Below are 25,395 nucleotides of genomic sequence, written 5' to 3'. Positions count from 1 at the left end.
ACGCTTGGCACACAGATACAATTTCAAGGCCTCACCCAAAATTCTGTACCGGCCCTGTAATTTAAAGCTGTCCTAATGACTGAATTTAGCAGCAATGCGATCAGACACCGGCACTGACAGCCAACAAGGCCGAAGCATTACAATCCTTTTCGTTTCTCCCAGATTATCCAAAAGCCAGTGAGGGGTGAATCTCTATTTAGAGACTCGTTTTCCCCTGACCTTTTCTAGACTGGGCCAAGGATAGGATAACTCCGTTCCCAAGGTGGGCAGTATCATGCCAGAGTGATAAAAGCGTCAGAGGCTGGTTCCAACACCACCTCACCTGCTGTTTGGCCTGTTTGACCTCTTTTGGGGTTAGAGGGCGGAGTAAAGGAGATTGGGGATCCACATTCCGCCTCCTCCCTGCAAAGTGTGATGCCAGATCGGTGAGCTCTGCGGGCTCCCCTGCTCAGAATCGAAAATGGATCCGGATTTTTTGTTTCCTTCCCACCCTCTTCCTTTGCCTTGCCGCCCACCTCCAATCCGAAGCTCACGTTGTGCATCAGGGAGCCAGCAGAGGATATCGGAGCCCTGGGTGCGCCTAGCCCCGCCCCCATAGGAACCCGCCCACTCCCGTCGGCCCCCGCGGCCGCTCCCGTCTCCATGGGGACGAAAGCAGCCAACCAGCGCGGCGACTTCAGCTCCGCCCTGAGGACCACTCTGACTCAGGCAGCGCCCAGGTGGGCTCCAGGGGGCCTGCAGACGGTGGACGGCGATGCTGAAGGCCAAGATCCTCTTCGTGGGGCCCTGCGAGGTGAGGCCGGAGCCTGCGGGGCGGCAAGCCGGGCAGCGGCCGTGTTTTGCGCCCGAAGCCCCACAGGAGCCGGGAGCCCAGTCCTACCGCGCCCACCCTGGTGTGAGCTGCTGGCTTCACCGTGAACTCGGGGCTCCCAGACCTTGACTCGGTTGTACTAAGGCCTGAAGGCCCAAGGTAGTGAGTGGCATTATGGAATCAGAACCTAGATCTCACGACTCTCCTTTGCGCCCATGACATGCCTAATGAAATATGTCTGTCGGGCGAGAAAAAAACGGAGGAAAAACTTATCGATTACACGTGGTCGTGGAACAGTTAGCTTTTAATGTGTGTGGCAGTCGGGGAGAGGGAGGAGTGGGATTAAATCTAGCTATGTACTTCACACCGTACACAAGAATAAATGTATAAAACAATTTTGTTAGTAGTAAACGAATAACTCTTCAACTTCAGCACGCATCAGAATTGCCTGGTGGTCTTGTTAATAGCACACTTTGCCCATCCTATCCCAGAGTTAATGATTCAGTGGGTCTGGGAGGGACCTGAGAATTTGTATTTTTTTGCTGATGCTGGTCGTCCAGGAACCACCATAGTAGATGAACATGTGGAAAGATGTGTTTTTTTGTTTGTTTATTTTGTCTTTTTGCTGTTTCTTTGGGCCGCTAAATAAACTAAGACATCTTCTTACTTTGGAAGACTGCAGCAACATAACAATTGTTTTCTCATCTAGAGCTTCAGGGCAAGCCAGCCGGGGGACATAGATGTGGGTAAAGTCACCCAGCAGCAGAGCCAGCACTGAAGGCTGTGCTCTCTGGTCCCAGAGCAGGCTGTGCCCACCCATCTGGGGAGAGCCCTCCACCCAGGTGGTCTGGGGTGGCCTGGCCTCTTCTCCACCACAACTGGGTCCAGCCATTAGAAGACTTGCTCATGGTTCACTATTCGCCTCTTCCACAGAGATCATTTATTATCTTAATTTCCACAGAGCGGGAAAACCGTATTGGCCAACTTTCTGACAGAATCTTCTGACATTACCGAATACCACCCAACCCAAGGAGTGAGGTGAGCCCTGACAAACCTGTGTCCCACAGAGTCCGCAGCCGTCACCCAGCCCTACCTTTGGTGCCAGTGCTGTTCCCAAAGTATGACATTTCCTAAGGAAAGGTGCCGCTCGTGCTTTTATCTTTAGGATCCTGGAATTTGAGAACCCGCACGTTACCAGCAACAACAAAGGCACCGGCTGTGAATTTGAGCTCTGGGATTGTGGCGGCGACCCAAAGTACGTTTCCCTTAAAGAATGTTTGCTCCCTCAAATGATTCAGAAATCCCCTGCCCGCCAGACACCTTGAACATGAGCCTGGCGCCCTTCATAGCATGTGTTTAGGGCTTGATCAATTATGACACATTGCTCTTGAGACGTTAGTGCCTGGGTCATGATACCGTGAGAGGTCATCCATCAGTGATTCATACTAAGAGATTATTTTTCAAGTCCCCGATTAGAAACCAGAACCACCTACCCTTCCACCCGCGTCCTTTTCTGCTGCGCAGGTTCGAGTCTTGCTGGCCAGCTCTGATGAAGGACTCTCACGGGGTGGTGATCGTCTTCAACGCTGACATCCCAAGCCACCTGACGGAAATTGAGATGTGGTATTCCTGCTTTGTCCAGCAGCAGTTTTTACAGGATACTCAGTGTCTGTTAATTGCACACCATAAGCCAGGCTCCGGAAGTGATAAAGGAAACCCCACTTTGTGTAAGGAGCTTGGGGTTCTCCTTTCTGCTCTTGTCTGAAATGCTCTGGGCATCTGTATATTGCTCTGTGTCTTTGAAACCAGCAGCTCCGTGCAGTTAGTGAGCACTGACTGTATCCTATGCATTTGTTTTTCTCACTGCAAAAGTCAGAATTGCTGGCGTTCCCGTTGTAGCTCAGCAGGTTAAGGACCCAACGAGGCAGCCTCGCTCGGTGTGTTAAGGATCTGGCGTTGCCGTGAGCTGTGGTGTAGGTTGCAGACACGGCTCGGATCCCGGGTTGCTGTGGCTCTGGTGTAGGCCGGTGGCTATAGCTCCAATTTGACCCCCAGCCTGAGAACTTCCATATGTTGTGGTGTGGCCCTAAAAAGACAAAAAGACCAAAAAAAAAAAAAATTCATGCCTAATTACATTTTTTCCCTTTTTAAGCGCCACCCTTGAACAAGCTAAAGCTGGTGCACTCGAACCTTGAGGATGACCCCGAAGAGATGAGGATGGAATTCATAAAGTATTTAAGAAGCATAATCAACTCAGTGTCTGAGAGCAGAGACCGGGAGGAGATGTCAATTATCACCTAACCGCTCCTCGTCCCACAGGAAGTCAGTTCCCCGCAGATCTAAAATCCATCCCGACACTCAGCTTCTCCCCTCCCTCCCTGTGGCTTCAGAAGACATTTTCCCGATTTGCCCAAAGGTACCAGTTGACTCTACCATCTATTCTCTGTCCTTAGTTGAGCTGAGAAAATCCCGTTCTTGAATTCTGATTCCTTTGCCCCAGATGTCTCCAAAGAGCTGGAAAACTGAGGATTTCTAATTTTTTTTTTTCACTTCATATATGTCACATTATAAAAGTTGTAGAATTGTTAACTGTCATAGCCCAGTGATACAGCACTGGTTTAAATCCTTAAAATTCGCCTAGGATATTTTCAGAAAACATTAGCATTTAACCTCTCTAAGATTTTAGTTTTATTTAGATGTCCTTGACATCTGGATACCATAGCATATTAGAAGGTGAAAGGCATATGTGGGGTTTTTTTAGGGTTTTTTTTTGTTATTTCAGAATTTGATTCTTAAATATTACTTCATGTAATACAGGAAAAAACAATGTTATGTTGTCATGACACCTAATTTGTAAAAATGGTCAAAAGATTTGCTGCTTCAGTAACCCAAAAGGGTGAGTTTATAGCTTTTTGTACAGGTGAGTTTGTTTTAGTAATCTGAGGATTTGTTTTTCTTTCATAATTTTTATTTTTTTGATTTTCTAATATAGCCAACCTGAACATACATGAAGTAGATTGAAAGCTCGATGTAGGTCTTTTCCACTGAGAGTGGAAGAAAAGAGGAATAAATATGTTTGGCTGTGTTTCGCTCTTCCAGCGCAGAGGGCTGTGTGGGCAGTCTGCCTGAGAGAGTGGTGTCTGCAGATGATGACGGCTCCCTGGTAAATTTAGACTGAACAACAGTCAGCTCTTAGCAAACTGCCTGGATTATCCGTGAGCACATCTTAAGCCCAGGTTAATTTCCTTTGGCCTGACCTGTTCTCGGGACTTTTTCAAGGAACACAAAACTACGTTCACATGAACTGTAGTAAATCTTCTTTACCTAATAGCTGCGATAATAATAATCGACCTTGAGAATGCAGCCCTAAAACAAACAAATTATTTTTATCTAATTTTTAATGATTATCCCAGAGCTAAGGAGAAAACCCAGCAGCTTTTGTTTACGTTAATAGTTAGAGTACAACCTTTTCGAGTCCTTGAATGGAGAAAATGCTTTCAAATTTAAGAGGCCGTGTGTGCCGAAGTTACAAGAGAACATCCAGTGAAGTCTCCCTGTCTTCCCTGTCCCTGAGCCCCATTCCCAACTCCAGAAGCCCCTTCCGCATCCTGTCAGAAGTCTGTGCATATACAAACATGCTTTATTAATGGAAACAGTAGCAAGCTATTAACATTTTTTTACAACTTGCTTTTTTCACTTTTTTTTTGTCTTTTTGTTATTTCTTGGGCCCCTCCCGTGGCATATGGAGGCTCCCAAGCTAGGGGTCGAATCGGAGCTGTAGCCTCCGGCCTACACCAGAGCCACAGCAACAAGGGATCTGAGCTGCGTCTGCAACCTACACCACAGCTCACGGCAACGCCGGATCGTTAACCCACTGAGCAAGGGCAGGGACCAAACCCTCAACCTCATGGTTCCTAGTCGGACTCAGTTAACCACTGCGCCACAATGGGAACTCCTTTTTTCACTTTTTTATTTGGGGGATCTGTGCAAATGTACACAGGAAAGGTACAGAGCTGCCTTTTATACAACTGCATAATATTCCATTTGACCACTTATTTTGGAATTTTAGATGCTTTTACTAATAATTTATGTTGAAAGATATTTTTATTGATGGACATTTTTAATGGCTTGGAAAAATATGATTTGTGACATAAGTATGTTGAATGTGGAATTTTAGGGAAGTAGTTTCAAGCCTCAGCTCTTTCAAGGGAAGGATATCCCTAGACTGCTGGTCTGGGAATCCTAGTTCTGATTTATAATGTCACAGAACCATTTTCTAATTGCACAGTGATTTTTGCCATGTGCATGCCAGCATATGGTTGAAATAAGGTTCCTTTCTCTATCACAGATGTGACAATGCACATGAAAGCCACAGAAGCATAGAACAGCCCGGCCATACAGGAAACTCAGAAGTGGAGCATCACTCGAGAGTGTGTGGAAGAGGGAGTGTGTGAGTGGGTGAGACTGAGTGTGTGTCGGTGGGTGGGTGTGAGTGCGAGGGTGAGAAGAGAAGACGGGGGTCAGATGGTGAAGGGCTTCTCTGATCTAGCCAAGGAATCAGGGTTTGAGGTGCCACTGAAAGGTTTTTACTGCAGGAGTTCCCTGTGTGGCTCAGCAGTTAACAAACCTGACTAGTATCCATGAGGATGAGGGTTCAATCCCTGTCCTTGCTCAGTGGGTTAAGGATCCGGTGTTGCCATGAGCTGTGGTGTAGGTCACAGACATGGCTTGTTTCCAGCGTTGTGGCTGTGGCTGTGGCTGGCAGCTACAGCTCCAATTCGACCCCTAGCCTGGGAACTTGCATATGCCTCAGGTGCGGCCATAAAAAGCAAAAAAAAAAAAAAAAAAGGTTTTCACTGCAGATTGATGTGGTCAGATCTCCATGGCAGAAGAGCCCCTCTGACCACAGCATGAGGGCCGATCGGAAAGAGGACAAGTGCCAAGGTGGCTGCTGTCATGCCTTGGTTTGTGCTGCAGTGCTCCAGTCTTCAAGGCCACATCTTCACGCCTCTCTCTTCTCCATCCTCTGTGTACATCACCTTCTCTGTGTATCTGACTACCAGGCTCTTATGAGGACACTTAGAATGGCATTTAGAGCCCTGGATAATCCAGGCTGATCTCCCATCTAAAGATCCTCAGTTTAGTCACATCTTCAAAGGTGCTCCTTCCAACTCTCATTTACAGGTTATGCAGGTTACGGGTAGTAGGGCCTGATATCTTTGGGGGTCCTTATTCACCCTACCATAGATGCTATTCACTGAGGCATTAATAGAAGAGGAAGAGCAAGTTTGGGGAGTTGGGAAGATGACACATGACTAGTTCGAGGTGACCCAGCAAGATAGGGACAGAGACAGAACTGGGCCCCATGCCCCCACCCTTTCCAATGTCTTGTGGTAACTGGGCAGATGATTCCACAAGCAGACCTGTCTAAAAGTGTCACCCTTTGAAACTGACCCTAGCAAAGCAACAACAGCATGGCAAATCAATTTTTGAAGCAAAACCACCCAGAAAATGGTTTGCAAGTATGTTGCAGATCTAGTATCATATTTCCTTTTCTTTTTTTTAATTTATTATTTTTCCCTGCTGTACAGCATGGGGATCAAGTTATTCTTACATGTATACATTTTTCCCCCACCCTTTGTTCTGTTGCAATATGGTGTCTAGACATAGTTCTCACTGCTACTCAGCAGGATCTCCTTGTAAATCTATTTTAAGTTGTGTCTGATAAGCCCAAGCTCCCGATCCCTCCCACTCCCTCCCTCTCCCGTCAGGCAGCCACAAGTCTATTCTCCAAGTCCATGATTTTCTTTTCTGTGGAGATGTTCATTTGTGCTGGATATTAGATTCTGGTTATAAGTGATATGATACGGTATTTGTCTTTGTCTTCCTGACTCATTTCACTCAGTATGAGAGTCTCTAGTTCCATCCATTTTGCTGCAGATGGCATTATGTCATTCTTTTTTATGGCTGAGTAGTACTCCATTGTGTATATATACCACATCTTCCGAATCCAATCATCTGTTGATGGACATTTGGGTTGTTTCCCCATCCTGGCTATTGTTAATAGTGCTGCAATGAGCATGCGGGTGCAAGCGTCTCTTAAGTAGAGTTTTGTCCGGATATATGCCCAAGAGTGGGATTGTGGGGTCATATGGAAGTTCTATGTATAGATTTCTAAGGTATCTCCATACTGTTCTCCATAGTGGCTGTACCAGTTTACATTCCCACCAACAGTGCAGGAGGGTTCCCTTTTCTCCACAACCCCTCCAGCACTTGTTATTTGTGGACTTATTAATGATGGCCATTCTGACTGGTGGGAGATGGTATCTCATGGTAGTTTTGATTTGCATTTCTCTTATAATCAGCGATGTTGAGCATTTTTTTCATGTGTTTGCTGGCCATCTGTATATCTTCTTTGGAGAAATGTCTATTCAGGTCTTTTGCCCATTTTTCCATTGATTGATTGGCTTTTTTGCTGTTGGGTTGTATAAGTTGCTTATATATTCTAGAGATTAAGCCCTTGTCCATTGCATCATTTGAAACTATTTTCTCCCATTCTGTAAGTTGTCTTTTTGTTTTCTTTTTGGTTTCCTTTGCTGTGCAAAAGCTTTTCAGTTTGATTAGGTCCCATGGGTTTATTTTTGCTCTAATTTCTATTGCTTTGGGAGACTGACCTGAGAAAATATTCATGATGTTGATGTCAGAGAGTGTTTGCCTATGTTCTCTTCTAGGAGTTTGATGGTGTCCTGTCGTATATTTAAGTCTTGCAGCCATTTTGAATTTATTTTTGTGCATGGTGTGAGTGTGTGTTCTAATTTCATTGCTTTGCATGCAGCTGTCCAGGTTTCCCAGCAATGCTTGCCGAATAGACTTTCTTTTTCCCATTTTATGTTCTTGCCTCCCTTGTCAAAGATTAATTGACCATAAGTTTCAGGGTTTATTTCTGAGTTCTCTATTCTGTTCCATTGGTCTTAGTATCATATTTCTTGAAACTAACTGAATGACCAAGTGGTGTTCTGGAGCTCTGTCGTTAAAAAAACTTTTCCACTTATACTGCAACTTGAATGTCCATATCTCAAAACTGTTCAGGAAAGCTCCTAGAGATCATCTTACATTTTCCAGAACACCAGAAGATTCTTGCATCCAAAGCATAGGCTTAACTGCTGTAACAAGTGAAGCTTTGCTGATCAGTGAGAACATGCAAGAAATAATCAAAGAGCAGTGATCCTGAAATCCATTGAAAAGGCAACTGCATTGGTACCTCTTAAGAAAATTATTCTGGAGTTCCCGTCATGGCACAGTGGTTAATGAATCCGACTAGGAACCATGAGGTTGCGGGTTCGGTCCCTGCCCTTGCTCAGTGGGTTAACGATCCGGCGTTGCTGTGAGCTGTGGTGTAGGTTGCAGACGTGGCTCGGATCCCGCATTGCTGTGGCTCTGGCGTAGGCCAATGGCTACAGCTCCGATTAGACCCCTAGCCGGGGAACCTCCATATGCTGCGGGAGCGGCCCAAAGAAATAGCAAAAAGACAAAAAAAGAGAAAGAAAATTATTCTGAGCTATAGCTCTGCTAGCTCTTGACTTCAGCCATCCCCTCCAGATTGTTGAGAAATACAGGGATATCCTGGCCTTCAATGATGCTTTCTGAACAAATGTACTCTTTCCTTAGGCAAGAAATGAAGGATTTCACGTTTCAAAAACCAAAACCAAAGGAACTAAATAAGGATGGAGGGAACTCTCTGCTTTTGAATGTTAAGGATAGATTATTTTTGACTGTGACTTCCAAATTGCTTTATCAGTTAACATAATTCTCAACATTTATGTTCTGGGCCATTCTTCCTACCAAAGTTGAAAGCTAATGGAAATACTGTGTCTGCCAAGTATTCCCACTTCAAAAGGAAGTTCTTAGTGCTTTGATGTGAGCAACACCTCATCTGTCTTTTTACACCGTACAGCTCATTCCTATCTAGGCTTTCTGATAGCCTTTAAAAGTATGCCTCCTTTCAGCCTCAGTGCTGATTTACTCCATCCATACTCTTTGGATCAGGCGTAATTATAGATCTTAGACTTGCAAAGCATTGTGTAAAAAAACAACAAAAGCCTCATCTACTTTATAGTCTTACTGGAATTTTGTGACACTTTACATAAGAAATATCATGGAGGTTTTTTTTTTTTTATCTTTTATGTGACGAGGCCCAGAAAACACCTAAGTGTGATTTAACCAGATCATGTAATGAAATATTTTGTTCTGAGAAAATTCTACTTTATCAGACTATGAGGAACTTGGTTTCTACTGATAGAAACCTATTTCAAGTACTTTTCAAGAATATTTTGCATTCACTACACTTGGAATTTATTACCCTTTTGGGCATGCAAATGTTCAAAGCAAGTTGTGCCTTGCATTTTTCAAAAATAGTAACAATGGTGATTCCATTGTGGTGCAGTGGAAACGAATCCGACTAGTATCCATGAGGATGTGGGTCTGATCCCTGGCCTCGCTCAGTGGGTCAGGGATCCAGCCTTGCCATGAGCTGTGGTGTAGGTCACAGACATGGCTTCAATCCGCCAGCTGTAGCTTCAATTAGACCCCTAGCCTTGGAACTTTGATATGCCACCAATGTGGCCCTAAAAAGCAAAATAAATAAATAAAATTAAAAATAGTGACACTCGCCATCAATTGCAAATGAGATGGACAATCTAGAGGATGGTTCTTATGCATGAAACCAGTGGGAGACATGCCAGCCAATTACCAGGCCTTGGTTCTCTTAGCTGTGTAAGAGCCCAGAGCAGGAACAATTACTTTGATGACCTCGTGGAGTACAGACTGAAGGGAATGTCTGAAATAAGCACTGAGGGTTGACACGAAGAGGAAAGGGACAAAGGTAAACACTGTGTTTAAGTGGACAGGAAGGTAAAGGCAGGGAAAATTCAAGCCCCTGTTCCAGGTTCGAGGAAGTGGCCGTTAATCAGTGACTACATTTCCCATAGTCCTTAGGCGAGCATATCTTCATTTCCCAGAGGGCTGTGCGATGCTTGAGCGGGCCCTAAGCGCCCGCAGAAACTAGACGGGAGAGAATATACGCTTTATGTTGCTTTATAGCCAAATTTCCCACGCTCCTCTCTTCTATTCCTCTTCTCTGTCTACAGCTCCTCTCTTCACCGGCTTCAGGGGCCCGGATAGCTTGGGTCTGGTCTCCTTGGCAACAACTCGACGTTACCTTTTGGGTCTCCACGAAAGGAAACAAGAGTGTGCACGAAGATTCCTGGGAAATATAGTTCGGCCTCTCTGGGGCCGGGCCCCGGCCCGGCCTAATGGGTCGGCTTTCTTGGTCCCCAGAAGCAAGGACAGGGTGGCGGGAGCGCGTGGCCAGCCCGTTTGGAAGCCGTGGGGGTGGAAGCTGTTCTGACTACGGGCACCGGCAGGCCCAGGCCAGTTGGCAGTCGCGGAGCCGACGAGCCCGGCCCGTCTCCGTAGTAACTGGCTGGCCGCAGAGGGCTCTGGGAAGTGTAGTTGGACCGCGCCGCTGCCGTTACCGCTCGCTGCAGTGCTCAGAGCGGTTTTGTAGCGTGCGGCCGAGCTCCTCCCGCGTTGCCTCGGCCTCGGAGCACCCAGGCAGGTGGGCGGCTGCCCGGAAAGGCGGGGTGTCGGCTCCAACCTGCCCCAGTGTCCCCGCACGGCTGGGTCACGGCGAGGGTTCCCTGGGAATAAGTGTGGGTGCAGTTTGAGGAGACTCACGCAGGGGATGGTAGTGATGAGAGGGGGATCCGAGAGGATCAGGGTGGAGCCCTTAGAGAGCATCTAGCCCAATCCTCTTCTGTTAGAGAAGAGATACCGTAGCCTAGAGAGTTATTTCCCCCAAATCTGTTCCCATCTTTATTTTCAGCACAAAGCAGTGCCTGGCACAGAACAGGCACTTAAGCATTTAAGTGTCATTTCGTTCAAAGAACAAACTGCTGAAATATTTTAACAAATTACAAGATCAAAAAAAACTTTTTAAGAGGGAGGTCGTGGCTCAGCGGAAACAAATCTGACTAGCATCCAAGAGGATGCAGGTGCTATTCCTGGCCACACTCCGTGGGTTAAGGATCCCGCCTTGCCAGTGAGCTGTGGTACTGTGGTGTAGGTCGCAGAGACGGGTCATCTCTGGCGTTGCTGTGGCTGTGGTGTAGGCTGGCGCTACCTCTCGGATTCCACCCCTAGCCTGGGAACTTCCACATGCCGAGGGTGCGGCCCTAAAAAGGCAAAAAATAAAATTAAATAAAAATTTAAAAAGAGGGAAGAGGACCTGAATAGACTTGGCAGCCAAAGGCAACCTGTAGACCTTATTTGGATCATGATCTGACAACCAACCGTGCAGTTTTTAAAAATCAGGGAAATGTCAACATGGACAATATTAAGGAATTACTCTTTAAAATTGTTAGTTGTGATAATTGGGGTTGTGCTTTAAAAAGAAAAAGTTTTGAGACACCTATTGCAGATGTTAGGGGTGAAATGTCTGAGATTTTCTTGAAAGTATCCAGTGTGGTGGGGCAGGGGAGAGCAGATGAAAGGAGCCTGGCTGGGTGTCTGTATAATTACTGGAGGTGAGACGGGTACAGGGAGACCACTAAACTATTCTATGATGGTATATGTGCCCCCTAAAATCAATCAATTCTTATCTGCTAGAGATGCGTACTTAGTTATCTATCAGAAGGAAGATATACTGGGAGTTCCTGCTGTGGCTCAGTGGTAACAAACCCAACTAGTATCCATAAGGACACAGGTTCGATCCCTGGCCTCTCTCAGTGGGTTAAGGATCCAGCGTCGCTGTGAACTGCAGGGCAGGTCACAGACTCAGCTCAGATCCAGCGTTGCTGTGGCATAGCTCCAACTTGACCCCCAGGCAAGGAACTTCCATATGCCGCAAGTGCAGACCTAAAAAAAAACAGAAAAAAAAAAGGAAGGAAGGAAGATATACTGTCTGGGATTTACTTTAAAATACTCCACACAGGAGTTCCCCTTGTGGCTCATCAGTAACGAACTCGACTAGTGTCCACGAGGGTGCCGGTTCGATCCCTGGCCTTGTTCAGTGGATTAAAAGAATCCGGTGTTGCCATGAGCTGTGGTGAAGGTCACAGACATGGCTCAGATCCCACATTGCTGTGGCTGTGGTGTAGGCCGGTGGCTACAGCTCTGATTGGACCCCCAGCCTGAGAACTTCCATATGCCGCCCTAAGAAGCAAAATAAATAAAATACTCCAAAGAAGTACACAGGCACACACACAGTGTGATGGGGTATGGCAGAAGCAGGATTGGCAGAAAATGAAGAGTTAAGGAAGCTGGGTGATGGGCACATGAAAGTTTGTTGTATTATTGTCTATTCTCTTTAGTGCGATTGAAAAGTTCCATAATCAAGGGGGCTTATATGATTTTTAAATGTATTTTATGTATTTCAGAACATTTCTGAAATATAAAGATGTTCATGAGGAGTTTCTCTGAAATTAGCCCTCCGGCTGCACAAGCGAGCCGCCCCAGGGACTTCTCCAGGCAAGAATGACAACAGGGCTGTGTCCTCGACCCCTTGATTCAGTACCTTAGACCAGCATCAGGGAACCTCCCACAGGGGAGGCCAATAAGCTGCCCTGCCCCAGAGAAGAGTTTTTAGCAGGAGAGAGAAGAAAGAAGCCACAAAGTGACAAGAGTGACCAGAACTGCGGGCCAGGTGAGTTCCGTGTCCCCAGCCAGAAAAGGTGTCTAGGAAGAGACCCCACAGATGGAGCATGTGTGGCTCTGGTTTCCAAGCAGACCCAGCCCTCACTCCAAGTCAGAGCCCACACAGGAGAGAGCGCTCAGCTGTGAGCGTGTGGAATACACTTCCAGGTCACCCAGAACCTGGCGGTCAGGCCCTCTGTGTGACCAGGTGGGCAGGGTGTTACTCTGATGGGAGACTGGCAGAGGGGCAGGGACCTGAGGCCAGGTGTGTATGAGCTAAGGGCACAGCTGGAGAGAAGCGGCCAAGAGGGTGGCCTCCAGGAAGCCTGTCCCCAGCGCAGACCTCTGCACGGCTGTGGAAGGGCACCTGGGCAGCAGCTCCTCACCAAGCCACTCGGTCCCCTTAGCCACCTGGCCTCCACTTGAGTGTCCCCACTTGGGCTACTTCTCTGTCACTTCTGCTCTTTTTTAGAAAAAGCATAATACATTTTTTTCTATTATCAACAAAACTAATACACATCCACATTTTCAAGTATATATAAGCACGAAAAAAAATGAGTCACCTATTCCAGAACCTATTCCATAATCACTGATAACACTGACTGTCTTTCTAGCATTTTCTTTCTCCACTGTTCAGGTTTCCCAAAAAAAAAAAAAAAAAAAAAAAAGAGGAGATCCTGCTGTTGCTCAGAGGGTGATGAGCTCAACTAGCATCCATGCAGATGATGGTTCTCAATGTATGAAGGATCCAGTGTTGCCATGAGCTGTGGTGTAGGTTGCCGACATGGCTCGGATCTGGTGTTGCTGTGGCCGTGGCATAGGCTGGTGGCAGCAGCAGCTCTGATTCGACCCCTAGCCTGGGAACTTCCATATGCTGCAGCTGTGGCCTTTTAAAAAAAAAAAAAAAGGAAGAAGAAGAAGAAGAAAAGAGGTGAGGCACCTTCCAGAGTCCACAGCTTCATTTCACCAGGCTTCCCTGGTCAGAACCTAGAGCCAAGCCACAGGCCTACTTGAGAATGCAGGCGCAGTACCTATCTCGGCCACAAGAGGGAGATGCTTGCCCACGCAGTCTGCCCCAAAGCCGCGGGGACCCCTCAGGTCTGTCCTTCAAGCACCAGAGGTTTCCTCCTTGAGATCAAGCCCCCAGCACTCGGTCCTAGCTTTATTACTCACTCTGCTCACTGCGCCTCTTGGAAACCTCCTTGGTTCACAAGGAAACTGGACAGAACTTACTCCTTCATGACCTTGACTGTGTCTGCCCTAGTTTGCTGAATCCTCAGATGGCTTATCTTGTTAGGGTTCAGCTCTGGGCTTCCAGGAAAGGGATAAACTACAGACTGCTCAGGGCCTCCCTGAGATTAGCACTCTTCATAGCTCTTGGACCCTTGTTCTTAGGGGCCAGTCTGAGTTCCTTTTAGGGGCCCTGGATGACCTGGTCCCTCCCTGCTTCCACATCACGCCCTATCTTGCACACGTGGGCCGTCTTTCGGCTCCTTTCGCTCTGCTCATCACCTGCAGACCTTCCAGAACATTTCTCTCTGGAAGCCACTTCCCAGCATCCTCCAGGCTGATGCTTGTTCCTTCAGGTCTTACCTCACGTGTCACTCCTTCCCAGAAGTCCAGGTCAGGACTCTCCTCTGCTGCGGAGCCCAGTACTGCCCCTTGCAAAGCGCATCACCTGTTGGACCAGCCGCCTCCTAGAATAAAAGTTCCGTGAGGTCAGGGCCGTGTCCCTCTTCCTCAGTGGCATCCCCAGCGCTGGAGCACAGCGCCTGACCCTCCACAGGGCTCAGTAAAGATCTGCTAAATGGATGAACGGGTGGGTGGATGAGTGAATGAGTGAGTGTGCCTTTCCCCACTCCCCAAAGTTGAGTCTGCAAAAGCCAGTCCCTGTCTCTTCCATCCCCTTCCCTCCCGCTTCGCCAGGTGCCTCTCCCTGTCCCCTAAGCCTCCAGAAACACTGCACAAGGAACAGTGGGCTGGAGGGTCTGTTCCCTCCTTCAGGCGGTGGGAAGATGGATCAGGAGTGATACAGACCTAAACTACCTGTGCCACCCGCTAGCTCTTTTTTTTTTTTTTTTTTTTTTTTAGGGCTGCACCTACGGCACATGGAAGTTCCTGGGCTGGGGTAGAATCGGAGCTGCAGCTGCTGGCCGACACCACAGCCACAGCAATGCAGGATCCAAGCCACATCTGCGACCTACACCACAGCTCACGGCAATGCCAGATCCTTAATCCACTGAGTGAGGCCAGGGATCCGACCGGCATGCTCATGGACACTAGCTGGGTTCTTAGTCCACTGAGGCACAACAGGAACTCCTCTCATTTTCTTTATTTACAAAGTGGAGACCACAGTCCTGCCTGCAGGTGAAGCACATGCTGACCTGTCACGTGGGAGGCAGTCTTTGATCAGAGCTTTCCCTCCCCTCTCCGAAGCCCCCCTGGGACAGAGACACCCCTGCCGTCTCAGAGATGGTCCTGTAGTCCTGATTCCCCTCTCTCTTCCCCAAGGTGGCCAAAGCCACCTGTGCTGCTGCCTCCTTCTCCCCTGTCCTTTACCCCAGCACAAACAATGTGCTGGCACAGAGTGGAAGAGATGCTTGAAAGTATCTGTTAAATGAATGAATGAATGGACTAGTCCCAGCAGCATCCCCTGGGGCGGGTTCACCAGCTGCCCAAACCCCTTGATGGTCAGGTGGCCCCTCCTGGGCAGCACCAGGAAGAGGTAGGCATGCGGAAGACACAGGCCAGGACTTTACTGGAAGGAGAGGAAGGGGGATGGGCCGTGAGAGCTCCGGAGCCGACTCCTCTCTCCTAGGCCCCCCGGCAAGTGGACCCCAGGGGTTGCAGGCGGACGACCATGTCCTCTGGGCAGACTCTCTCCCTCAGGGTGGCTGCCTCCCTCCCGGCCCACATCTGTGGGCCCATTACAGGTGCTAAAAGTACAAGTTCCAACAAAATCATTTTCTAAATTTGCTCTTTCATCGTGTTTTTCTCTGCCATGACCACTTTATACAACGTGAGCTCTGAGGCCCCTCTGACCATCCTTCTCGGCCCCAGTGGCCTCCGTGATTCCTGAGGCCAGAGCACCCCAAGAGCCCCCTCGTTCATGACAAGCCCCTGCCCTCTCTCCAGTCAGAAACTTTGGGTGATGACGGGGGCTGGTTTCTCCTCAAATGGTCACCCCCATGCCATCATTACTTGTCAAAGACTGAGCTCCAGAATGGCTGACCCACCGGGTGAGGCCGTGCCTTCTGGGGGCACCTTTGTGCCTGGGGTTGCAAGTCTTCTCCGGGGCAATGCACTCCAGGCTGAGCTCTTTGCTCTGTCAGCTTCCTGTGCACCCGGCCTCGCCACGAGCTCTGATAGCTGCTGCTCACTCTGAGGACTCTCCTGCATGGGCACCATTCATCAGGGATCTCTCTGGCGTGAACTGGGAGATGAATGGAAGTGCCCCCTTATGCAGAGTGCTCAGAGATTTCCTCTGCCATCTGAATTCTTTGATGTTCTGCCAAATTGTGGTCCAGGTGCCTGGCCACTTGTCTCCTGCAGGTGGAGCGAGGTTTGGGCTTAAGAGTCTCTGGTTTCCCACAGTGACACTGTCAGTAACAGTGCCCCAGGTCCCGGCCTCTGAGAAGCAGAGGGGCCTCCAGAATGCCCTGCGCAGTGACGTTTCGGCAGAAAGGCTGAGCAGTGTTGGTGTTGCCTGCAAGTCCTTGGCCCTGGCCTCCCGCTGTATTGGCACCACAGGAGATGAGAGTCTCCTCAGGCCCCCACTTCTGCAAAGCAAGCTCAGCCTGCACCTGCATGCGCCGTCCAGCCTCTGGCTGTGGTGATTCCGGAGCAGGAAGAGGAAGCACTGGCTGAACCCTGTTTCACAAGGGGGTTGATGAGGAAACTGTCTTGAGCCCACCCACAGTCATGTGCAGCCCCCACCCGCCGTCCTTCCAAATGCTGCCCACGCTCTGAGCCCAAAGCCCGCCTCTGCCAGGAAGCCTTCCTGGGACTCTGCGGGCCTGCAGTGGGGCTCTCACCCTGCACTCTGCTCACGGGTCCACTGCCCCTACACCCCGTTTAGCACCCCTCAAACCCTCTGGTCCTTCCTGACCTTCTTATGCCTTTTCTTCTCAGACAGATTTCAGACTCTGAGGAAGAACCACATCTTGTCCTTTGTGCTCTTCGCGGCACCTCTGAACATCGAGGGACATGGGACGACTTGGGAACTGGTGACTGTATGTGGCCATGGACACCACGCTGAGCGCAGACTGTGGTTCAAGGCGGTGGCGGGTGGCGATGCGTTACCTGTGAGGTCGCAGCCTGCCTTCCCTGGGCTGGCCGTCAGCCCTTCTCTCCCAAGTCACGCGGGAGGAAGGTGATTTCGTCCCGACTGCCACCCTGCCCCCCCTACGCCCCCACCCCCACTGGCAGCCAGATGAGCCCGGATGTCCGTAAGGTGGCAGATGCTTAGTCCCGTTGCCTGGGTTCTACCTGAGAGGTACTGCTGGTCGCCACGCACTGCACTAACCCTGCAAGTGCCCTTGAAGAGGGAGGCAGGGAACAAGCAAGGCGTCAGGATGTTGGAGAGGCAGCCGGTGTCCTGGTTAAGGAGGGCCGGCTTGGGGGCACCCTCAGCAGGAACCTGGAACTCTTTGAGAGCAAGGCCTATGTCTGAAACATCTCTATTTTCAAGTGCCTCGCTCCATGCCTGGCACGTAGTAGGTATTTGCCTGGCACAGAGTAGGTGAGCAGCGCTCCTGTAGTGAGCAGCAACCCAGGAGTGCGAGGAAGTGACTGGGAGAACGGATGTTAACAACTGGGCTGAAAGGTTCCCCCCCGGGCCGCCCCCCAGGGGTACACCATCCTCTTGGTGTATGTCGGAATTCTGAGTCAAGCACAAAATGCAGACACCCCTTGTCTTTTGTTAGCTGCAGACTCTCTCTCTCCCCTGCAAAAAAAGGGGACTACTTCTGTCTGTCCATCCAGGGACTTTTATAGCCTCGGCGCTCTGATCTAAATTTCTTTAAAAGCCAGTGAGTTAGAAATGTTCATGGTGGGGATCATAAGAGCTGGTCCTGGGGTTGGGCACTGCCCAGAAGAACTGCATGTCCTCAGCATCCGAGGCTGCCTCTGATCAGCTGTGCTTGAGCCTGGTGAAGATGTGAGCAGATCGTCGAGCGTTGAGGAGAGAAAGAAAGGGAGGGCCCGGACCAGCCGCCTCGCTGTCTGCTTACCAAAGGCTCACCGCTCCCGAGGTCGTCCCTGGGCAGGAGGCCAGCTGGTCACTGGGTTTGGGGGCTCCTGTCTTGGAAGCTTCTAGCTGGCACGTCCTGGGTCTCCAGCGGACCCTCTCAGATACTCTTCCCACGACAACCCCGAGACCAAACGAATCAGACATGATTAAAGAGGCAGAGGAGGCTGAGATGGCTCATCCAGGGAAGGCTCCTGGGAGAGCAAGGACTGGACGGCTGGGGGCCTCTCAGCGCGGCACTGCTGGGGAGCTGGCACCGGCGGTTCCAGACAAACTGTCCCAAAGGCTTCTGGGAAATGGCTCCAGCAACTAGAAGGAAAGCTGTAAAGCACTTTATGGTGTGCGAAGTGACCCCCCACCCCCGCTCCCCACCCTGGAGGACCCCGAGGAAAGCACCACGAAGCTCTTCTGACGGGCGCTGGCGAGCTGGCCATCCTTGCAGGGGCTCAGCCCCACTCCCAGGGGGCGTGAGACTGAGGACGACGGCACTGACCACCGAGCGTTCTGTGCTTCACACACAGCATCTCATTTAATCCCCCCATCGAGCCTTGAAACGGGCCGTTTCTATCCTCACATTACAAATGAAGAAACTAAGACATGGAGAGGCCAAATAACTTGCCCAAGGTCATGCAACTAAGAAGTAGGGGAATAGGATTCAAAGCCAGGTCTGCCTGTCAGCCGGGCTTTTGAAAGTTCTCGTTCTCCCACTGCGGGATTTTTGCATTCCCTTTGCTGGGATAACCAGCCCATCTCCTGTCCCCCGTTACATGGTTTTCTTGAAACAGTCCTGCTTCTCTAGTCTCTCCTGTGGCCCATTAAAGCCACAAACTGGTTTCTAGGAGAACACGTCGAGTCGGTGCTGAGTGCTTCCCACCCCATTAAAGCCGTGTTCACGACAAATGCCCAGCTTCCTACTAGCAGTCACTGGACTTTCTGCTTCGGGAACCTGGGGAGATCTGTGCTTAGGCTCTCAGTTCTGAAGATAGGGTAATAACAGGTGGAGCAAAGCAAGGACATCTTATTTCTGTTCCACCCTGACTGGACCTCAAACAGAGTTACCTGAAGAGCTGGATTTGGCTGGCCTGGTTCAACTGTGGCCTTAGGTCAAGGGTTCTGTCTGCCAGCCAGACTCCCCTCCCGTCCTCCATGGGGCATCCACTGAAAGGGGGTGAAGTATCCAAACTGGCTTTTTCACTCCTGGGTCTGGCGCCCCGGCGCTCTCCTAAGTGGCGTCTCGGTGGAGCGGCCTCATCTTACAGTGTTGCCCTGGGCTCCCAGAACGCACTGTCCGTTCCCTTCTCCACTCCTTTCTGCCCCCCACCCCGCAGCCCCTTCTGTGGGGAAGGGTCTCATTCAGCCCCCGCCACCAGGTGGCTGTGCTGTATCTCGTGACCCTGCTCTGCCCCCCTCCACACACACATACAGGTCACTGGACCAGGATCTATATAGGCTGGCCAACAACTTTTGAAGTCCCCTGGCTCAGAAATATAAAGAAAGCCAGTGAGACCAGTCAGATTCCCCTTTTAGGAAACGTGAACCCCCACATCAGACCATACGGGCAGTGTGTGACAAGAGGTGGCGAGAACAGGAAGGAGCCTGGAGGGACTGATGTGTTGGCCAAAATTACAGCGAGGAAGAAAGCTGGAGATTTAAAAAAAGCAAAACAAGCTGTGACACAGAAAAAATGCACTTCTAGCTGGGGAACCATGAGCGTCTTTTGGTGAAAAGATAAAGGAAGGAATGACCAGAAGGGAGCTGGGACTCTGTGAAAGGCAGAGAGACAGGCTGGCCCTGGAGCCACCCTGGGGCCCACTAGACCTGCTCTGCCCCAGTGGGTGTCACTGCAGTGAGCTCATTACTTACTCCCTTTGCTGACTGTTGGCTTAGACGTGAGTGGGCACGTGACTTAGTTCTGCCAACAAAACTTACAGAGAAATGGCCAGGGAACATTCTGGGAAGAAGTTTGCTTTCTGATCAAAAGAGGCAGAGAGACTGAAGAGGCCCATCCCTTTGTCCTGCTTTGAACATGGATGTTTGAGATGTGATAGCTGGAGCTGGAGCAGCCATCTTGAGACCATGAGGCAAAAAGACCAAGCAAAAAAGCCAATACACCAAGATGGGCCAAGCAACAGATTAAAAAAAAGCCTGGGTCCTTGATGATAGCGTTGAGCCATTATACCTATCCTGGAATCATGTACTTCCAGTCTTAATGATCTATCAATTAAATGTCTTTTATTTTCTAAGCAGATTTCTGCTATTCGCAGTCTGAGGCCTTCTTCACCAGTGCAGCGCTCCTCTGAACCTCTCCGTCAGCAATTCCCTAGAGCCCCACGGCTCTTGGTGTAGCTCCACATGGAAAATCAGCCCAAGTTTATACACTGGAAATCTGACTCATACAGTAAGAAGTAAAAGTCAAGATTTGTCACAGCCCACAGAGGCGAGCAACTCTAGCACTTAGTTCCAGTTCCTGGGGCCTAAAGGGCACCAATGAAAGAAAGATTCGGGAATGTTCTAGACATATGAGCCTGAGTCTTCTAAAATGGGGCACAATGATGAATTTTAGAACAAAGCAGTGCGATGGGGTGGGAGCCCCATCCCTGGGAGGCGGAGCCTAAGCTCAGGCCAGAAGGCCATGGAACGCATCGGGTGGGGGAAGCATTAAGTTGGAATGAGCAAATGGTGGGTGGGGTGGATGAACCCTGGAGAAGGCCAGTGTCACAGAGCAGGATGTTAGGGAGCCCCAGGTGCCAGCTGGAAGAAATGTAGGGCAGCAAAACTACGTGGGTGGAAACCTAGGCCTTTCCGTTGCTCTCCAGCCAGCCTCAGGGACATTTGATATCCTCTGAGGAGGGAGACGCCCTCAACAGCAGCTACTCCCCACGTTCCTCACTCTGTCCGGTCTCCACCTGCCCCTTTTTGCTCTACCTTTGCTTTCTGTCTCCTCTGACCAAAGCCGGGAGCCAGAAACACCCAGGACCTGAGTCCCTCTCCCTCAACTGGAAAGGAGATGTCGTGGCAAACAAGGGTGTCTTTTAGGAGACTCCAAATCCTAGGCCGGGGAGAAGGCCTTCAGCTGCGGGCAGAGAATGCCGGCGGTTGACAAGGACCAGGTTACGCCTTCTTCGGATCCAACCTGTATCAAGCAGTGTGTGGTTCGTGTTGTTTGAACACCAGAAAATGTGCCTGACCCTTCCCTTATGAAACGAGAGGCTGAACTCAGAACTCTAGCCCTTCCTCTCTAAATTTCTAGTTTTAGAGAGAAGACAAAGAGAACCTGGCATCATCCTAATGTACCCTTCAGATGACATATTATTCCACTACATACAGAACTTGAGAAAAATCAAAAGCCCGTTTCCCATCTCGAAAGAGTCTTCAGCAGTAAAGACGCATGGCCCGCAGGAGTTCACCCAGTAAATGGGGCCCCCGAACAGAGATGTGTTGCAATCACAGCAGAATTTGCACCCTCCAGCTGCTGGGGGTAAGCCATACACCGTCCTTATGGAGTCCTGCCCCCGGGCCCAAACCAGGCCGCCTGCTCTGTTATTATTACTTCATTCATTCAGCAGACATGGACTGAATACCCCCTGGAAGAAGAATTTAAGCTTATAAAAGCAAGGTTAATATAAGGAAGCTAAAATATTAGAGATTTAAAAAAAAAAATCCTCTGAGATGATCGGAGAAAAGAATGAAAGCTTTGGTTGCAGTGGAAGAAGCAAAACATTGAAACCCCTACTTAATGCAATTAATGCTTCAATGTGATACTTAATCAACCGCTGAACTCTCCCCACCCCCTAAAGTTTCCCCATATGTCACTAAGGATGCTCTGAAACCCATCAGGGAAGAGAACTGAAGGCTTTTCCTCCTTCTCCCTAATGAAGGTTTTTCTCCAGAATGAATGAGCCTGATTACTGACTAAAGGCCCTCCTGCGGTCTTTACGCCCAGGGTGCTGCTTTCCTGAGAGTTCTCCAAAGACGAGAGAAAGGGCTCCGCTCTCCCCAGATGGCACCACGCGGCTCTGACGCACTGGCTTCTCTCTCGCACGAATGATCTGACGTTCAGTGTGCTTCACGCTGCCCCCCTGACAGCTTTCCACATTCATCACAGATGCCTGCTTCGAGTCCCAAGGAACGTGCTGACAGTCTAAGGCTGGAACTCTGGCTCCAGGCTCTTCCCCACCCATTCTGCTCGCGGGGCTCCTGGCCGCTCTGAAATCCCAGATGTCTAATTAGCTCTGAGCACAGTCTAAAAGCATTCGCACATCCGTTCTGTGCATATGGTTTTTCTCCAGTGTGAATTCTCTGACGTTGAATGAGCTTTCCTTTCCCGCAGGCGCCCACATTGACGGCATTTGTAGCACTTCTGAATGTGAATTAGCCGATGCCATGTGAGGCGTCGGAAAGCTGACGGATGCCTCCCGCAAACAAGGACTCTTTCCAAAACGAATGTTAGAATGTTCTGGAGGACAGGAGCCCTGAGAAAAGTCGCCTCCATTCATAACAAAGATGTTCCCTCTAAGATGCATATTGTAATGTTGAATAAATTCTGAATTCTAAGATTTGGCCACAACCATTTTCTCACTTCTTAGAAAATGTGTAGAGAATTGCAGATTTTCCCATATGCATCACGTTCCTGGGGTGGGGCCCCTAAAGGTTCTTGAGGATCTCACTGTATCCACAGACCTGTCTACACTCAAACCTGGTCGGTGTCCCACAGGGACCTTCTCCAGGCATCCAGCTCTGAGTTCCCACTCAGGCCACATGGCTGTGCTCTGTCCCAGGTCACAATATGAAATTACAGGAAATGTACATTTCAACCACTGTCTCTATTTTCTTTGATGTCTTTTTAGGGCTGAACCCAGGGCATATGGAGGTTCCCAGGCTAGGGGTCAAATCAGCTACAGCTGCCGGCCTAGGCCACAGCCACAGCAATGCGGGATCCGAGAAGTGTCTGCAACCTACAGCACAGCACATGGCGCTGCCAGATCCTTAACCCACTGAGCTGAGCCAAGGATCAAACCTGAGTCCTCATGGACACTAGTTGGGTTCATTACCACTGAGCCACAATGGGAACTCTTCAACCACTGTCTCTTACAAGATCAAGTTTCTTGGACTAAGAATAAAAGATTTGGGGAGATCGATGATAAGCATGCCTTTGGGCAAATATAGAAACTGATGGGTGTGACAGATTGCTGGGTTTTGGTATTTTTCTTTCTTAACCCAGTTTTCATCACAGTGAGAAGGTAGCCATTAAAACCGCTCACGTTCTCTGGTGACCGGGAGGGAGCACGTGGGCAGGTGCAAGGAAGCTGTTCCCAGTGTTTCTTGATCTGGATGCTGGTCAGAGTGTGTTCATTTCCCCATCCTCCCAGGCAGCCCCAGGACAGTTCTAGCAAACGAGGTGGAAGCGGAAATGGGCTTTCAAGGAAACCTGTGACAGGGAGCAGACTCCAGAGCAGGAACCTCTTGCCTTCTCCCTACCTGCCCCACTTCTTTCTGCCGGATCCTGGTCATGATGCTGGCTCCTGCCGCAGCCATCCTGTGAGCACATGGAGAAGGGTCAAGGGCGGAAGATGGCACAGCGACCCTGCAGACGGTGCCTGGTCCTGGTGGCCTTGAACTTCTCCCTTCTGGAATTTTCAGTTTTTAGTCTAGTGGGGGAGAAATGATTCACATTTGATGATGGACGTAAAGCATTTTTCCCTATGTTTATCACCTCTTGTTTTAATTTCTGTCTTTCCCTTCCTTCCTTTGTAAAACATGTGTACTCATGGAATATGTTAGTCCTTTGTGTGTCAAAAATGTTGCAGATTAAAAAAAAAAAGTTTCAAAAAATAAAAACAAAAACATTTTGAAAATGTTGCAAATAGCCTTCCAAATTTGGCATTTTGAGTCTTTTGAGTGTGTGTGTGTCTTTAAACCAAAGAGACGTTGTTCCATTTTTATTTGACAGCTTCAGAATTTTGCACAGTGTTTTTCCCATTCCAGAACTGTTAAAATGCTGACTCCTTTTAATAAGTACCTCTATGATTTCATTTTATTATGCTTAAATCTTGGCTCCAAGTGGAATTCAACATGATATAGGGAATTAGGTAAAGAAGCAGGTTTCTCCCTCCCATCATCTCCCAGCCCTGTCTAGTGAACTCTTTTCCCAGCTATTCTGAAATGCTACCTTGATCATGTGTTACATGCCCATCTGAGTTTGCATCTTGTCTTGAATCTCCATTTATCGGTCTGTACCTCCTCTAATACACAATACTGATAAAGTTACTTCCCCCTGTTGCTCTTTTGTTCCCTCAAAATGCTCATGGTGAGAATAAGGTGGGTAAGCTGGAGCTGGTAAGAGTCACTCAGAGGTGGAACACTGTCTTCAAGAGGCATTAGAGTCAGAGTTCCTGTCATGGCGCAGCGGAAACGAATCTGACTAGCATCCTCGAGGATGCAGGTTCGATCCCTGGCCTCACTCAGTGAATTAAGAATCCGGCATTGCCGAGAGCTCTGGTGTAGGTCACAGACACGGCTCGGATCTGGTGTGTCCGTGGCTGTGGCGTAGGCCAGTGGCTATAGCTCCAATTCAATCCCTGGCCTGGGAACCTCCATACGCTGCAGGTGCAGCCCCAAAAAGACAACAACAAAAAAGAGGTGTTAGATTCAATGCAGTCAGGGTGTATGATGTGACCAAGACATTTGGTCAAATGGAAGAGGATGAAAGATGAATAATGTGACATCCTCACAAAATAGTCTGTTTGTTATGACATCAACGATTATTGCACAAAGGTTCCTTAACACAACAGCATTTTAACAGTATCCTTATTTTAAGCACTTATCCTTTTTCTCTACAGTGCAGTCCTGGAACCATTTTGTAAAAAAGTCATATTTTCTCTTAATATTTTCTCTTACTTAACCCAGCATCAAACAAATTATGGTTCTGGAGTTCCCACTGTGGTGCAGTGGGTTAAGAATCCAACTGCAGGAGTTCCCGTCGTGGCACAGTGGTTAACGAATCCGACTAGGAACCATGAGGTTGCGGGTTCGATCCCTGGCCTTGCTCAGTGGGTTAACGATCCAGTGTTGCCGTGAGCTGTGGTGTAGGTTGCAGACGCGGCTCGGATCCCGCGTTGCTGTGGCTCTGGCATAGGCCGGTGGCTACAGCTCCGATTCGACCCCTAGCCTGGGAACCTCCATATGCTGCGGGAGCGGCCCAAGAAATAGCAAAAAGACAAAAAAAAAAAAAAAAAGAATCCAACTGCAGCAGCTTGAGTCACTTTGGAGGTGTGGGTTTGATCCCCAGCCTGGCACAATGGGTTAAAGAATCCAGCCCTTGCTGCAGCTGGCCTAGGTCACAGCTGCGGCTCGGGTTCGATCCATGGCCCAGGAATTTCCATGTGCCATGGGTGCAGCCATAAAATGAAAAAAAAAAAAAAAGAAGAAGAAGAAGAAAAAGTTACTGTTCTAATAAATAGGTAATAAAAGCAAAAATAGAAAACTTTGGATGGTCTGGAGGAATAGAAGAGGGTAACATTGTGTTTCAGGTCCTGTTTCATGGCCACGTGTGTACTCAAGATGATTATCTCACAGGCCTCAATGTACTATGACGTCTTTGCAAAGCACAGGCCATTCTATCTAGTCTGAAAATAGCCCTGTCTAT

The 25,395-nt window shown here is 49.0% G+C and overlaps 1 protein-coding gene and 1 long non-coding RNA gene across 3 annotated transcripts; both read left to right on the top strand.

Moving 5' to 3' along the window:
- The first annotated feature begins 624 nt into the window (after nt 1–624).
- Nucleotides 625–3,896, top strand: IFT22 (intraflagellar transport 22). Of its 2 annotated transcripts, none has more exons than XM_047779757.1 (5): nt 625–793; nt 1,773–1,849; nt 1,977–2,066; nt 2,336–2,538; nt 2,964–3,896. In XM_047779757.1, the coding sequence occupies exons 1-5, from the start codon at nt 755–757 to the stop codon at nt 3,110–3,112; spliced, it is 558 nt and encodes a 185-aa protein (XP_047635713.1). In that variant the 5' UTR covers nt 625–754; the 3' UTR covers nt 3,113–3,896. The 2 variants fall into 2 exon arrangements, with proteins under 2 accessions (XP_047635713.1, XP_047635714.1); XM_047779758.1 differs by lacking the exon at nt 625–793 and adding an exon at nt 825–970.
- An 8,325-nt stretch (nt 3,897–12,221) lies between these two features.
- Nucleotides 12,222–22,304, top strand: LOC125127155 (uncharacterized). Its single transcript, XR_007134878.1, has 2 exons — nt 12,222–12,512; nt 16,634–22,304. It is a non-coding gene; the product is annotated as an uncharacterized LOC125127155 (long non-coding RNA).
- The last annotated feature ends 3,091 nt before the right edge of the window (nt 22,305–25,395 follow it).

Source organism: Phacochoerus africanus, chromosome 5, assembly GCF_016906955.1.
Source record: "Phacochoerus africanus isolate WHEZ1 chromosome 5, ROS_Pafr_v1, whole genome shotgun sequence".
NCBI classification, from domain to species: domain Eukaryota; kingdom Metazoa; phylum Chordata; class Mammalia; order Artiodactyla; family Suidae; genus Phacochoerus; species Phacochoerus africanus.
This window is presented reverse-complemented; position numbering and strand designations above follow the sequence as displayed.

Excerpts from the sequence above, each read along its gene's own strand:
- IFT22 (XM_047779757.1), top strand. The coding sequence starts at position 755 with ATGCTGAAGGCCAAGATCCTCTTCGTGGGGCCCTGCGAG. Across the intron at positions 2,067-2,335 it reads GATTGTGGCGGCGACCCAAA|GTTCGAGTCTTGCTGGCCAG; the intron begins GTACGTTTCCCT and ends TCTGCTGCGCAG. Across the intron at positions 2,539-2,963 it reads TAAAGGAAACCCCACTTTGT|CGCCACCCTTGAACAAGCTA; the intron begins GTAAGGAGCTTG and ends TCCCTTTTTAAG.